General features: G+C 40.2%; 1 protein-coding gene across 1 annotated transcript in view; it reads left to right on the plus strand.

Annotated features, from left to right (window-relative positions):
- CARS1 (cysteinyl-tRNA synthetase 1) overlaps window positions 1–14,590 on the plus strand; it is a 736,066-nt gene that overhangs the window by 377,042 nt on the left and 344,434 nt on the right. Inside the window, exon 11 of the mRNA XM_044059397.1 lies at window positions 5,439–5,551. Within this exon, the coding sequence (XP_043915332.1) occupies window positions 5,439–5,551 (113 nt within the window). The remainder of the gene's footprint in view (window positions 1–5,438; window positions 5,552–14,590) is intronic.

The following is a 14,590-nucleotide window of genomic DNA, read 5'->3' on the forward strand; positions in this document are numbered from 1 at the left end:
AGAAACTTTTAATCAAGGTGCAGCAGCAGCCACGGTACAAGTACAACTGGCTGCCATATCTAACTACCACATTGGAGACATGAGATTCAATATAATGTCCCATAAATTATGCAAAGCTTTTCTCAGGGGTACATTCCTTTTAAAGACCTCCCTTAAGAGAACCACCAACTCCTTGGGACCTCAATTTGGTGTTATCGTGTTTAACTCTTCCTCCTTTTGAACCAGCCTCCTCTTGTTCACTGAAGTTCTTATCTTGGAAGACCGTCTTCTTAACAGCCATTACTTCTGCTAGGAGGGTTTCAGAACTGCAAGCTCTGCCTATTCATCCTCCCTATCTGATTTTCCACAGACAGAGTTTCCCTCAGAACAAATCCTTCTTTTCTGCCAAAAGTTTGTTCTGAGGCCACTTTAAATCAGTTTATCGAGTTACCCGTATTTTTCCCTAATCATGGCAACAAAGAAGAATACAAGCTTCACCAATTGGACATACATAGACAGCTACGCCTTTACTTACATAGGACCAATGAATTTAGAAAATCTGACCAACTGTTTGTTTCATTTTCAGAAAATAGAAAAGGTACTTCAGTTTCAAAAGTCAATTTATCAAAATGGCTTACAGATACCATCACTTATGTCTATAACTCTCAAAATAAACAGCTGCCAGGGAAAATTAGAGGGCATTCAACTAGAGCTATGTCCACTTCCACTGCCTTTCAAACCAGGCTCCCTTTGGATTCAATTTATGCTGCAGCTACATGGGTTAATCCTCATACCTTTATCACTCATTACAAAGTTGATGTGGCCTCCCGGAACAGAGCATCCTTTGGTTCCACTGTTCTGAAGTGTTTATTCCCTTGAGCCACCCGAGAAAGAAGGTGCTGGGGGATGCTGTCCCAACCAGCAAGAATGAAGGTAAGATAGGACAACATAACATAAAGAAGTTATGTACTCACCATAATGTTCCATGTTTGTTGTCCATGATCTCACCTTCATTCTTGCATCCCATCCCTCCTTCCCCCTTCCTGGAGGATCGAGAGGAAATCATTAAAATTGGCTATAAATTGCCTGATTCCCTTCATGCCTTTCAAATTATGGGCAGCGCATCTGTTAGAGTTATTGTATTTGTTGGAATAATCTAGTGATTAGTTCTCAAACGAGATCTGGGTAACAGTCACTGGGCATCTTGGGATAGGTTGTAGCCCTGAGCCAGTGAAATCTCTCAAGCTTTCGTATGTGGCCGAGTTGGAACTGATGCTCGGTTCCGAACCCAACCAGCAAGAATGAAGGTGAGATCTTGGACAACAAACATGGAACGTTAAGGTGAGTACATGGCTACTTTTTTTGAAGATAGCTGGGTACATTAGTTTGAATCTCATGCCTGCTTCTCAACATTCCCTGAATAGTGGAATACATGTACTGCTGTTCTGCCCAGTGTACAGTGAGTAATCATTATCCACAAACACTGTTCTGTCTCCTACTTTTATTACTTTGTCCTTCTGCCACAGTTTTGTCAGAATCAACTCCTTCTGGTAGGATTGCACCTTTCCTATTAAAGGTCAAGGTTGCTTTCTCATGGCCAGGTTTGGAGCTTACACATAATGTGCCCTTTGAATTAAAAACAACTGCTGTGGAATACCAATCCAATTGCTTATTTCTGCTTTCATCAAATTAATCCAGTCTGTTCCTTCCAGTTTCTCTTGTACAGCAGAAAGTCCCAGGTTTTTCCTTTGTATTCTGTCTTCTAATTCTATTATTTTTTGAAACATCTCTTCTTGACCCATCTCGTATTCAGCCAGCCTTTCCTTCATCTCTTTTTGCAGTTTTATCACCTCATCTGAATGTCTTTTTAGAGCTTCTTCCATTTTGCCAGCTTTTTATTTGAGTTGATATACTTCATCAGCGTTTTGTTTATTTTAATCAGGTCTGTGTGTGCAACTTTCTTATATTTGCCTCTAGGTTACTGGAAGTCATGTGTGTAGCTTGCATTGCTGAACAGCTGCAGTATTTTTCCCAGTCAGTGTTTTTTCCTCACCTTTTGTATCTGATTTTCTTTCAGGTACTCTGTATTTCCTTCTTCCTGGATGCATTTACTAGCCGGTTACTGAAATTTATCCAGAAATGTAAGTCTACTGACTTTCTCTTCTGAGTTTCTATTTTCTCACTTGGAGAGCTGAAGTTAAGATAGTCATCATTGGGCAGCCATTTTGGAAGTCAATATGGCATTACCTTTGTTAAAAAAAATGTTTTCTGTCTCCATTTCTTTCAGTCAGGGCTCATCACAATGCACATTTTCCCATAATATGTACTCTGTCTTCTGGTTCTTTATCACTTTCAATTTGCATACCTTATTGTACTTAGCAAGCTTGTCTTCTAGAATCTGCCACAAACTTAAGGAAAATGCTGAGGCCTTGGACCACATTTAAGCTGTTTCAGCCACAGCCATCTTTTTCTCAGTAGAGCTGCTGTCAGCGATTTCCATCAGGGTCCTTTGGTCCTAGCCTCTGTAGCTTTCTCAGCCTGTCTGCTTTTCTCTGAATCCCTTACAGATCTTGTTCAGACTGATTTTTTGTTAGCCAGGTATGTGATTAAGTACATCTCAAATACTATTCAGCCATGACCTACATCACAATAGTGCAAATAAATGTAATATATCTGGACAATTCTACAGTAGCCAGTTAAACATCATGTTTTTTGGAGTTGTGTGGTGAGGAAATTGGAGTATCCAGAGAAAAGCACATTGACGTGGAAGGAACATGCAGTCTTTCCACACAGGCAATGGCTGGAAGTCAGAATTGAGCTTCATACCCTAGAGCCATGAGGCAGGAAATATTAATCCCTGAGCCACCATGTTGCCTGGTGTTAATCTTTTAGGATCAGGAGAGATTCCAGGGGCAGTGGTGGTAGTTTTGAACTGATAAAATATAGAATACAGAGATACAGACATAGAAGTTCGGAATTTGCTAAGAAAATGGGAAGAAATAAAGGAAGCAAGCAATATGTTGATTAGATTCAGTGATGGCATCCTAAGAAGTATACACAGGAAACTGCCAGATAAAGGGCAAGATTAGAAAGAAGCCAGAGTGCCTGAGCAAAGAAATAAAGGGAATACTCAAGCATAAGAAAGGAGCACCTACATTTTAGAAATGTTGTGATGGTGTAGAGAAGCAGGCCTGTAAAGAGACAAGGAAGAATGTATCTGAAAATATGTGGAGAATGCAAAGTCAAGTTTTTGGAGTAGAATTTAACCAAACTGGAAGAGTGGAGGGACAGAGAGAATTTTTCAGAGGTGATGAATGGGCGCACAGATCTAAACTGACTAATTAGGATGAACGCAGCATGGACATCAGATAAGTACTAAATTATTTTTTTTTTTACCTCTTTATTTGTAAAATAAAATGAAGGAAAAGTACCATGCTGAAAGAGGAAGATTAGTGGCATAGGATGAGAGGCAGACACAGTCGAATAGTGAGTGATAGGGAGAAATGAAACTGGCTGGATGGATTACAGGAGAGCAAATAATTTGGACCAGATGAGATAGTAGTTAGCCTACTCAGAAACTCAACAGGTAGCCTAGCAGAAAGATCTGCAGAGTTCTTTAATAGATTTCCAGCCATCTTGGAAGTATCACAGAACTGGAAAACCAAGGAGAGGATAACAAGGCATAGTCCAGACAACTTGTAGGCTAATAAGCCTAATGACAGTAGTAGGGAAAGGTGATGGATTCTTAAGGCAAAGGCTTGAAGCCTTTCTTATGGACAATCAGTTTTAGAATACAGAGCAACATGACCTCATTTCTAGGAAGACCTGCCATTTGAAACTTTTGCAGTTTTCTGCCTAGAAAAATAGCACAGGTTGAGGGAGAAACAGTTGATGTATTTTATGAGCTCGTCATTGTGGCCTTGGGTATCATGTTATACTCCTTATTAAGCTGAAAGGGGTAACAGCAAGGCAGAAACTTAGGAAATGAGCAGGAAAATTGAAGAAAAGAACCTCAAATGGTGATGGTCAGGCAGAAGATTATCAGAGACAATGCAAAAGACCAATAGAGTGCAACAGAGATCAGTGCTGGGATTGACCGCTTCCAGTTTATTGACGTCCATTATGTTTGGAAGTAAGAAACAAACTGAACCTGTATGCAAATGATACAAAGATTAGAATCAGAGTTGCAGATGGGGAAAAGGCTCCAAACTATTTTGAGTGTATATTAAATTAATAAACTTGACATTTGGCATACCCTTTCTGCTTGTATGCCTTGATAGCATCATTTAATACTATGGTTTGTTGCACAATGTCACTATAACAATTTTGTGTACATTGTTACACCAAGCAGGTGCATAGCCTGGCTTTTCATAATTACACACTGGCTTCCAGAGTGATGTATTCCCTTTCAACAAAGTATAGCCCCTTCAACTTCATAATGAGTATTTCTGGACAGTATACAATTTTATTGTTGATTAAAAAAAAAAAAAAAAAAAAAAAAAAGTACATAGTCTTAAGCCAAAAAGATTTAGACAGTCACTTCAGTTAGGTATTCTGGGGGAAAATCCATGTAACAACATATTTAACTGTAAATCATGGCGCTTTTCAAGAGGAACCTTGACGATTGGATGGGAGATGGGAAATTCACCCCAGGGATCACATCAGTAGCCCTGCTAGACAGGGGTCCAGGAAAGTAAATATTTGTGGGAAGCAATAGCCAGGGAATCGTTATGGCTAGGCTTGTATAGGCCCTAGGGCTGATAGCCTAGTACCTACTTCTGAACCTATGTGCAATTAAAAATCTAGTACACCAGATTGTATAAAATGAATTGGTGTACATGAGGGATGCATGACTACACATGTGATATCAAGTATATTACAAAACTTCAGTTTTCCAATTTTTTTCCTTTGGGAAGATGACAGCTGCTTGAAATTGTAATGTTTGATGGATTTTACTGAATAATAAAGTTTGAATTTTCACTAGTACCTGGGGACTTGGTACTGCTGCCCCCCCCCCCCCCGACAAAAAGTCACTGGACTGGTTATATTAGGACTTTATCCTTGTAGCTATAATTTTCATTATCAAACTGTTTAGCAACCAAGCATTTATATTGATGATAGAAGATTGCACAGCAGTTTGATTCACTGTAGCAGGCAAGTGAGTATCAGCAAACAGTTAGAAGTGCTTATGTATAGAACGGTTGACTTTATTTGTCAGTAGGCATGGTGTGTGTTTGAGAGAGAATTGAAGACTAGCAAGGTCTGTATATATTTCTACTCGAGTTCCACTTGTTTGTATCTATTAAAAACTGAAAGTATGAGTGTGTGTATGTATACTCATCCACAATTTTATTTGATAGTAAATGAGGTAATACAGTAGGGCCTGAACTAGTCGAACATGCCTTTTCATTCTAGCTGCTCTCTGGCTTTTAGCAGTTTTTGTTTTTTTTTCTCCCCAGGTGATCTCAGTATCTCAGCTGATCGATTAAGTGAGAAACGGTCTCCCAATGACTTTGCATTGTGGAAGGCATCAAAACCCGGAGAGCCATCGTGGGATTCTCCATGGGGAAAGGTGAGCTGTGAAAATAAATGTTTAATATTATTGCAAAGAAGTATATTTTTATATAGAACTGTAATGGGAAAGTTTCAGTGGTGACTGGTATTGTCAAAGAAACAGGTTGGAGGACACAGCTGACAAGTCCTTGATTGGCCCTGGCTGTTGTCTTACCACAGTTAAACAATCACTTTCATCCACATGCTGCCTCAGTACCAACTCATTATAGCCACTTTATGTACTCGTTTTGATAAATAAAAACAAATAATAGTTATAGTAATATATTTCAGCTTGCTATACTCAGACACATACTAGCCCTGCTGAGCCAGATCAAAATAATTGCTTAACTGCGATCAAATGAAGGGTCAGTCAGTTACATCCTTGGACTGCCTACATGCCCTACAGTTGCATCTACTTTATTGGTAGTACACAACTCAGATGTATGATTGTGATCAGAAGAATGAATAAATACATAACTAATTGCCACAATAATGCATTTCAGCTTGTTGCTGTCAGATATAGTCAGTGCAACCTACTGAATCCCTCTCCTTTTACACACACACACACACACACACACACACACACACACACACACACACACACACACTGTCATATACTCGGATGTGCCCATAATTACAGACGCTTGAATATCAGCGTAAACCTGAGATGTCTGATTGATTGGGATCAAATGAATGAATGAAGAATAAATAAATACAAAAATAATGGCTACAATTATGTATTTCAGCTTGTTGCTGTCAGACACATACTGCTCATCCCATTGCAGACACCCCCAGGTACACACATTGCCATCAATTAGAGACGCTTTATTGTCTGTACATTTCAAATGTCTGTGACCATATCAATGAATAATTACATAAACCATGGCAGTAGTATTGTATTTCAGTCTATTGCTGCCAGATGCATACAGTGCAACTCACTGTAGCCCTCTCACAAACAGATGTGTTAGTTAATTGCTGTGTACACCTTGGATATCTGATTGTGGTCAGATGAATATATAAATAATGGCCGCAGTAATGTACTGTTAAAAATGAGCATTTTTTCTTTGTTTGGTGGGGTGGGGCTGTAGCCCATCAGTCTAGTACAAGAAGCCAACCCTAGAGTACTTAAAATATTAGGGGATACAATCAGCACCCCAGATAAACACAGTATGTTTCCTGGGTTTCAGTGAAAGGGTTTAGAATGAATCCTTGTCAGTAATTTATATTTTTTTACATCATTATTAATTTTTATGTCATATATTTGGGGCTACATACTAGCTGTGTCACTCTGTTCAGAATTAAAACATTTGCATAAAGTTATGCATAAAGTTATGCATGAAACCTAGATTAGTTTCACATTGCAATTGCAAGTGTTCCTGTCTCCAAATTTCCTGTTCGGGAGGGTTGAAAAGCCATAACCACTGCAGCACCATGATTCTTAACTGAGGCTTATGTGGATAGTTTTACATAAGCTCTAAAGTGGCAGTACAGTTCAGCTTGGTGTCCTTGCTGTGGCTTGCCTACATTTTAAGAAAAGAACAAGTCTATAAGATAAATGTGTAAAATGGAACTAGTTAAGAATAAATTAAAGTGTGTCAAGCAGTGTTAAAAGATGTCAAGATATACTCATAAGTCCAAAACTGGGTATGTGGGTGACACAATGATGACATATCACTTTCACTAAAATACATCTTTAATGAGAGCTTGAATCCAGTAAGTGTTAGGAACTCCCTCAGCTAACCAGATTCTAAAGCTATGGGCCTTGCTGAACAAAATTAAGTCCCAGAGGGCGTCGGAGCAAATTAAGCTTTCTGAAGCAAGCAGGTGGCAGAATGTACGGATTGAGTCTTGTGGTACCAGCTCAAAAGGTTGCACAGATAGGAGGAAACTGGGAGACATATAGGGCAAGATGTAATAACACTAGGAATTTACGTATAGTATAGTTAGGCAACCAGTGCAGACACAGCAGTATCAGTATAATATGAGGATACCTAGATACCCCAATAAGAAACCAAGTATAGGCCATTGCAGTAGTCTAGCCAGGGGAAGACAAGGGCTTGCACCATTTTAAAGAGATCCGAGAGTGGGATTAGATGTTTGAGGATAGTGTTCCTAAGATGAAAACAAGGAAATGTGATGCAAGTTGCTTTACTGTCAACTTGTCAACCAAGAGCACCCATAAATCCTGCATCCTGAGCGTGACCTGTAACCTATACTCACAATACAAAAATATTTCGAGACAGGACAGACAGAGACCTTTAGTGCAACATGAATGACTTTTACTACTGTTTTGCAGGTATTAAATTTAGGCGGTTGACTGACATTTCAAAGAAATGTTATAACACCAAACCACAAATATTGGTATTGAAATGGTTAAGTAGCACAAAATTGAAAAAAAACATTTTTTTTGTAGGGTGTCCCCATACCCTGTGCTAAATATATATACCACCTCCAAGACTGCAGTAGAGCAAAGCTCAGGAAAAGCTGATACATTACAGTCAGCTGATTTTTGGCCAGCTGTGCCGTCATTTACATACATACTTAGATGAAACAACATCCCATCATAATGTCTGCATCCTATTTATGCTGATCATTGGCCACCTCATTATGGTTGATTTGCAGACATCCTGTGGGATGGTTTAGAGCGGTCACAAAATCCTGAGGAAATAAGTGTGTGGGATCATCATGACAGTACTGCAGTCCTCTTAAACAGATATTTCCCATTGGCAACACGTATACACTGAATAAAAGAGGACGCAAAATGGAACCCTGTGGTTCTGCACAACCAAAGGACTACGGAGATTACAGATTAATGCCTGAAACTATTGCTTGGATGCATCTAAACAAACAGAGTGCACCAGTTGAGTAGGATGCCAGGAATACTACAATAATGCTTCAAACAGTTAGGAAGAAGCTTTAATATAATTAATTAATTTTATTATTTCTTTATCTGTTTACTAGCATTTGTTAACTAGGTGATGAACTGGTCCAAGAACCCTTTTCAGTCATAATCCAAGCCATGAAGGCAGTGCAGTAAAGTTAAAAACATATGTAAAGCAGTGCAATAACTTTGATAAGCATATTAAAAAAAATAACTACATTGTGTCAGTTTTAGACTTGCAAGAAGCCTTTAGAGCCTTTAGAGCAGTATAGTAATACTGGGTAAATATTGTCCGACACTGTAAAAGATATTTATCCTTCTGTTAACATGGCCTAAACCCTGAGATATCCACTCAACATCACATCTTCATACTGAGGGCTGGGAGTTCAGTCAGGAGATGATAACTACTGTAGGTGAAGACTTTGTCAGCAGAAAAAAAGGGAAAAGCCTTTGGTGGGGTGGGGAATATAGGAAAAGTAATTGATATGGACAAGTGATGGCAATAAAACGCTTAGGCTGTCAGCAGATCAAGGTCTAAGATATTATGCTAAAGTGTGATTTGATGGTGATAGCTAGATTGGTCCAGTATGTCATGTAAGTCTAAAACATGAACATTTGAATCACTTTCCTTATCCTGCTGACCCACTTCGTGCACCTCTGTGCTTAGTGTTAAATAGAGCGTCTCCCAACTGCTGACGTCCCCCCACATACTGAGCACAAGCAGCTATCTTGCGAATTCCCTAGGACTAGAGAACTATCAGCCTCTCAGTTTCACTGCGCAAAAGGTTAATATCTACCAGATTAATGTTAGAACACTTCCAGGGTTGGCAGTGGGAAAGTGTATTCCCAACAGGCTATAGTAACTTAACAGAAGGACTCTTTCTGAATTCCCTCCCTCTGTTCCCCCCACCTCTTTCCATTTCTTATTTTACCTGATGATGGACCTGCCTCTTGCATATATTTAAGCTATTGGCAGTCTTCACTAGTCACAGTCTAAAAGCCATTCAGCATTCCTCCATTCTCACTTGTTCTGACCACCATACCGATAGTTTTTGTAGTCACTTATCTGCACTGCTTGGTTCACGTCATTGATGGCAACTACCTGTGTGCTTTTTTACTACCCTCCCCCACCCAGTATGATCTATACGAGGTTTTAAAGATCCCTAACAAGAGAGCACCATATTAGAATCACTTTCCCCTATCGTGCCGACCCACCAAGTGTGCCTCTGTGCTTTTTTTTTTTTTCATTTAAAACTGCTACCTACTATGTTAAATTGAGTGCACTATTTTTTTTCTATTTAAAGTTGGTAATCTGTAACTTGCCACTCTATTCATTACTGCTGCTGTAATCTGTTTTTAACTTACACTGCCGCTCATGTTGTTCTGTGCACTGCTGCTGTGACGGTAAGGTAGCTTCGGCCATTATGTAGCTATTAATGTGTTTTATTGAAGTGCTTACATACATACTTGCTTGCTGTTGATGTATTACATCAGTGTTATCTTGCATTTGATGCTGTTTCACCTCAGATGTTGGTTTTACTAAAAAGTTGCCTGACTAGGTGCAATGTATATACAGTTCAAAGCTATTATAACTGTACTGAATGCAATTGCACATTGACCTTGCTTGATGCTCTTACCTACTGCCAGAAGCACTCTCATTTTATTCACAGGGCATAGTTCTTCAAGGCTTCTGAATTAACTGCAAACCGCCTTACTTTTTCTGGCCTCTGTAACAAGAGTACGACAGTAATGCAGCTAATGTAACTCTTTATAACTTATCCACATAGATGCAGTATTGCCTTGGTCTTAAATGTAATGCATAAAGTAGTGCATAAATATTAATTTCATATGGCAGTATCCATCTATTATACAAATGTAGCACTCTGAATCCATTCAGTTTAGTTAATTCCTGCCGATATTGAACCCAATAGCAGCATCAGGTGGCCATTTTGGCTCTGTTACTTTAATTAATTGCATAGACTGAGCTGTATGGGACTTTTCCCCTGACTTCTATCCTCATGTCCGATTAGTTTCCATCACGGACCTCCCATAGTATTGTCCTTTGATACTGTACTAACCGCGTTAGCTGGATTTACATTATTGCAGCTGTTTGTACTACTTTATTGTCATGCAATAACTATTTGTAATGTTTCACTTCTTTATTCTTTTTGCTCGCAGAGTGTTAAATACAGCGGCTCCCAACTGCTGATGTCCCTCCACATACTGAGCACAAGCAGCCATCTTGCAAATTCCCCAGGACTAGAGAACTATCAGCCTCTCAGTTTCACTGAGTGAAAGCTTAATATCTACATGATTAATGTTAGCATACTTTCAGGGTTGGCAGTGGGAAAGTGTATTCTTAGTGGTGAGCCCCCTCCATTCCCTACAGGCTATAGTAAAGTAAAACAAGGACTCTTACTGAATTCTTCCTTCTGTCCCCCCCCCACCTCATCCCATTTCTTGTTATTTTACGTGATGATGGACCTGCTTCTTGCATATATTTAGGCTGTTGGCAGTCATCACTAGTCGCAGTCTAAAAGCCATTCAGCATTCCTTCATTCTCACTTGTTCTGACAACCATACAGATAGTTTTTGTATTCACTTATCTGCACTGCTTGGTTCAGCCCCGGTCCATTCACCCTCGCTACTGCTCAGGCTCACTCTGCTCCCCTACCCTGCCCCTTTTCCACACCCACCCGCACGACTCATAGCTTTATCCTAATCCTCTTCACCTCAGCCACTTGCCACATGCATCAAACAACCAACCACACACACCACCCACAGCCACACTCCTACATCTCTGAGCTACCATCCCCTCCTTACTACCCTATTCATAGCCTTGCACCTCCACTTACCCCCTAAATCCATACTTGTGCACTCTGCACCACATTCACCATCATCTACAACACAAACCTCGGTTCCTACAATTAATAAATTCTGTCATGATCCACACCCACTACCCCCACCCACCCTTCTCCACTAATGCTGTTTATCTTATCCATAAGCCCCTACATAATCTCCATCAGTCCCTCCTACCATTACTCACTCATCATTCTCAACTACATGAAATCCCTCCCCTTACCTCTTGCCGCATCCAACCCCCACAAACATATTGACACACCCCAAGTCACCCATAGCCCGCCTTCCCTCAAACCATCTCACCAGTTCACTACATCCCAGAATCCAAAAAACAACCCAATTTCAGATTCCACTGTGTAATAGTTTCTTACCTTAAAACCATTACCAGCAAAGCAGCCAAGTGACTATTAGCAGATGATATCCACCCCAACCCTGGCCCAGTATCTACCCCCTTGAACACAAATAACACCCACCTCCCATTTAAATACAAACCCACCGACGTGCTAATACTAAACCTGAATATTCGTAGCATCATGAACAAAAGAGAAAAGCTACATTTAACTGTTTCTGTATGTAACCCTGACATAATATTCATAACAGAAACATGGCTTAAGCCTCATATCAAAGACAACTCTGTAACCCCACCCGGCTATAATATTCTAAGGGTAGACAGAACGCACAAAAGAGGTGGAGGTATTGCCCTACTTTACAAAGCTAACTTAAAGATCCAGCTCCTACAAAAAGAATCCCCAAATTTCAAAAACGCTGAAACAATACTTGCTAAATTCCTCCTAATCCAGCACAAACATCCCAACTTACTCAGCAGCTATAATAACACCAGGTGACAACATAAATACCCTAGAATCAATACTCCACTGGGCTTCCCACTCTCTCTTCCAAGAAACCATAGTATTAGGTGATGTCAACATCAACTGGAACTCTGTCCACTCCCTAACACCCACCCACCACATTAACCTATATATAACTTCACCCAACTCATTCAAGCATCCACACATATAGATAAGACCACCAAAAGAGAATCCATATTAGACTGGATCCTCACTAACCAGGCCAACACTGCCCACCATTGTGGTACACTACCCAATTCTCTCAGTGACCACAACTCAACTTTCATCCATCCCACCAAAACCCTCCCTCTGGACAAGGTAGTAGAATACTTCAACTCCACATGCCTAAGGATCCTAAACCAACTAGCCCCAATAAAAACAATTAGGACACACAGCAGTCCTACCCCCTGGTTACAGAAAACCACAAAGGCCTTAATAAAACAAAGGGACAAAGCATGGAAAATCTGGCAACTACACAAATCACCCACAACTAGACAAGCCTTTTCAGAACTTAGAAATAAGACAAAAAAGCAGGTTAAGCTTGACAAACAAAATCACTATATATTCTTACAAAGAAAATATAGTAACAACCCACAGAAATTCTGGGCTGCAGTGAACAACATCTTCCAACCTGGGAAAAATACCACACCACCACCAAATATGGAAGACACTAGCGTTGATATAGCCTCCAACTTCAACAACTATTTCACCTCCTCCATACTGAAACTCATAAATAATACAAACCCCACCACCAACCCCCAAAGCCCAATCAAACACCACCCCCTTTTCACTCAAACCAGTATCAATATCAACCATCCAAAAACTCCTAGCAAAACTCAAACCCAACTACCCTTGCTGTCGACAATTTTCCTGCCGAATACCTCCAACTTGCTTCAAGGACCATTGCTTACCCCATCTCACTGCTAATAAATAGATCCATTACTGAACATTATGTTCCAGCCTTGTGGAAAATCTTATACATCATCCCCTTCACTGACCTCTCCAACTACCAACCCATTGCAGTCATTTCACCCTATCAGAAATTCTAGAAAGGTGTATCCATTACCAACTCCTCACCCATCTACTCTCATAGGTTAGTACTAGGCTGACTGCCTTTGTGGGTCGTTTTAAGCCTATCCATTTACCCCATCTGAGAATCAAACCCCACCCCTATTCACACTCCAAGAACCTATTCACTAAAACTCAACACGGATTTCGACCAGCTCATAGTACAACCACTGACCTATAATTAACTTCACCAACACCATAAACTCATACAGAAACCAAGAGAAACTTGTCTCCACTACCTTTTTAGACCTATCCAAAGCATTCAACACAGTTTCCCACAATAAACTCCTGTACTACCTCTCTGAACTCATCCTTGACAATTCCACTTTACAGTGGTTCAGTAGCTACCTAGACAACTGCTGTCAATCTGTCAAATGGCTCATTTCCCTATTCCTCCCACTCCCCATCAAATGTGTCGTAAGGCTCAAGCCTTGGCGCCCTTCTCTTCAACATCCTTATAAACCAACTCCACTTAGCAACCACAAAAGCCGATATAGTCCAATACGCAGATGACATCCTAATCTACTCTGCACCCAACATCCATCTTCTACAAATCCAAGCCCAAGAATCCTTCACAGGGATAGAAAACTGGCTAAACAATTCCCAACTGATACTGAACCCTAAAAAGATGCAGTTAATCCTTTTCCACCCAATAAAAACTAATGACCCCACCTTCTCCATACTCTCAGCCAACAAGACCTCCATCACCCCTGTCTCTGAGGCCAAACTACAAGATCTTACAATCGACCAGCAGCTTAAATACAATAAACACATATCCCTAACCATCTCCAAAGTCCACAAAAAGCTAAACTGCCTCTTTCACAAGTTCTTAAGCCCCGAATCCCAAGCTGCCATAGCCAAAACCCATCGCTTATCAACACTACTCTATGCATCTCCAGTGCTAACAAATCTAAATAAAGCTGACCTGAACAAACTTTCAATATGCTACAACAAAATAGCTAGGTTTGCAGCCAACACTAATTCTCACTCTCACCACTGCCAATCCCTACAGAAACTACACTGGCTAGAATTTCCAAACTTACTACACTACTGCTAGCTCAACATATATCATCAAATACTATACCACCCAGATAAAGCCACTGCCCTAACAGGCCTCCTAAACTTCTTTAGCACCAACAGGGAACGTGGATCCAATAAAAAAGCCCTAGTTGAAGTAATTCCATGTAAAAACAGCTCAGGGTGATCTCTATTTCCTAACGAGATTACAAAAATATGGAATACCCTGCTCCCAGAACTCAGGTTACAAAACCACACTACCACCTTTAAAAACCTTCTTAAATAACACCTTTATGAAAACAACATATGTAACTGCAATGATCCTCCCTGAGCCCTCACCCCACTGTAGGCTGTTATTCATTGCTGATGCTGATGAACACTGTTT

The sequence above is a fragment of the Protopterus annectens genome, chromosome 17.part0 (genome assembly GCF_019279795.1).
Source record: "Protopterus annectens isolate FY-2018-M chromosome 17.part0, PAN1.0, whole genome shotgun sequence".
NCBI lineage: Eukaryota > Metazoa > Chordata > Ceratodontiformes > Protopteridae > Protopterus > Protopterus annectens.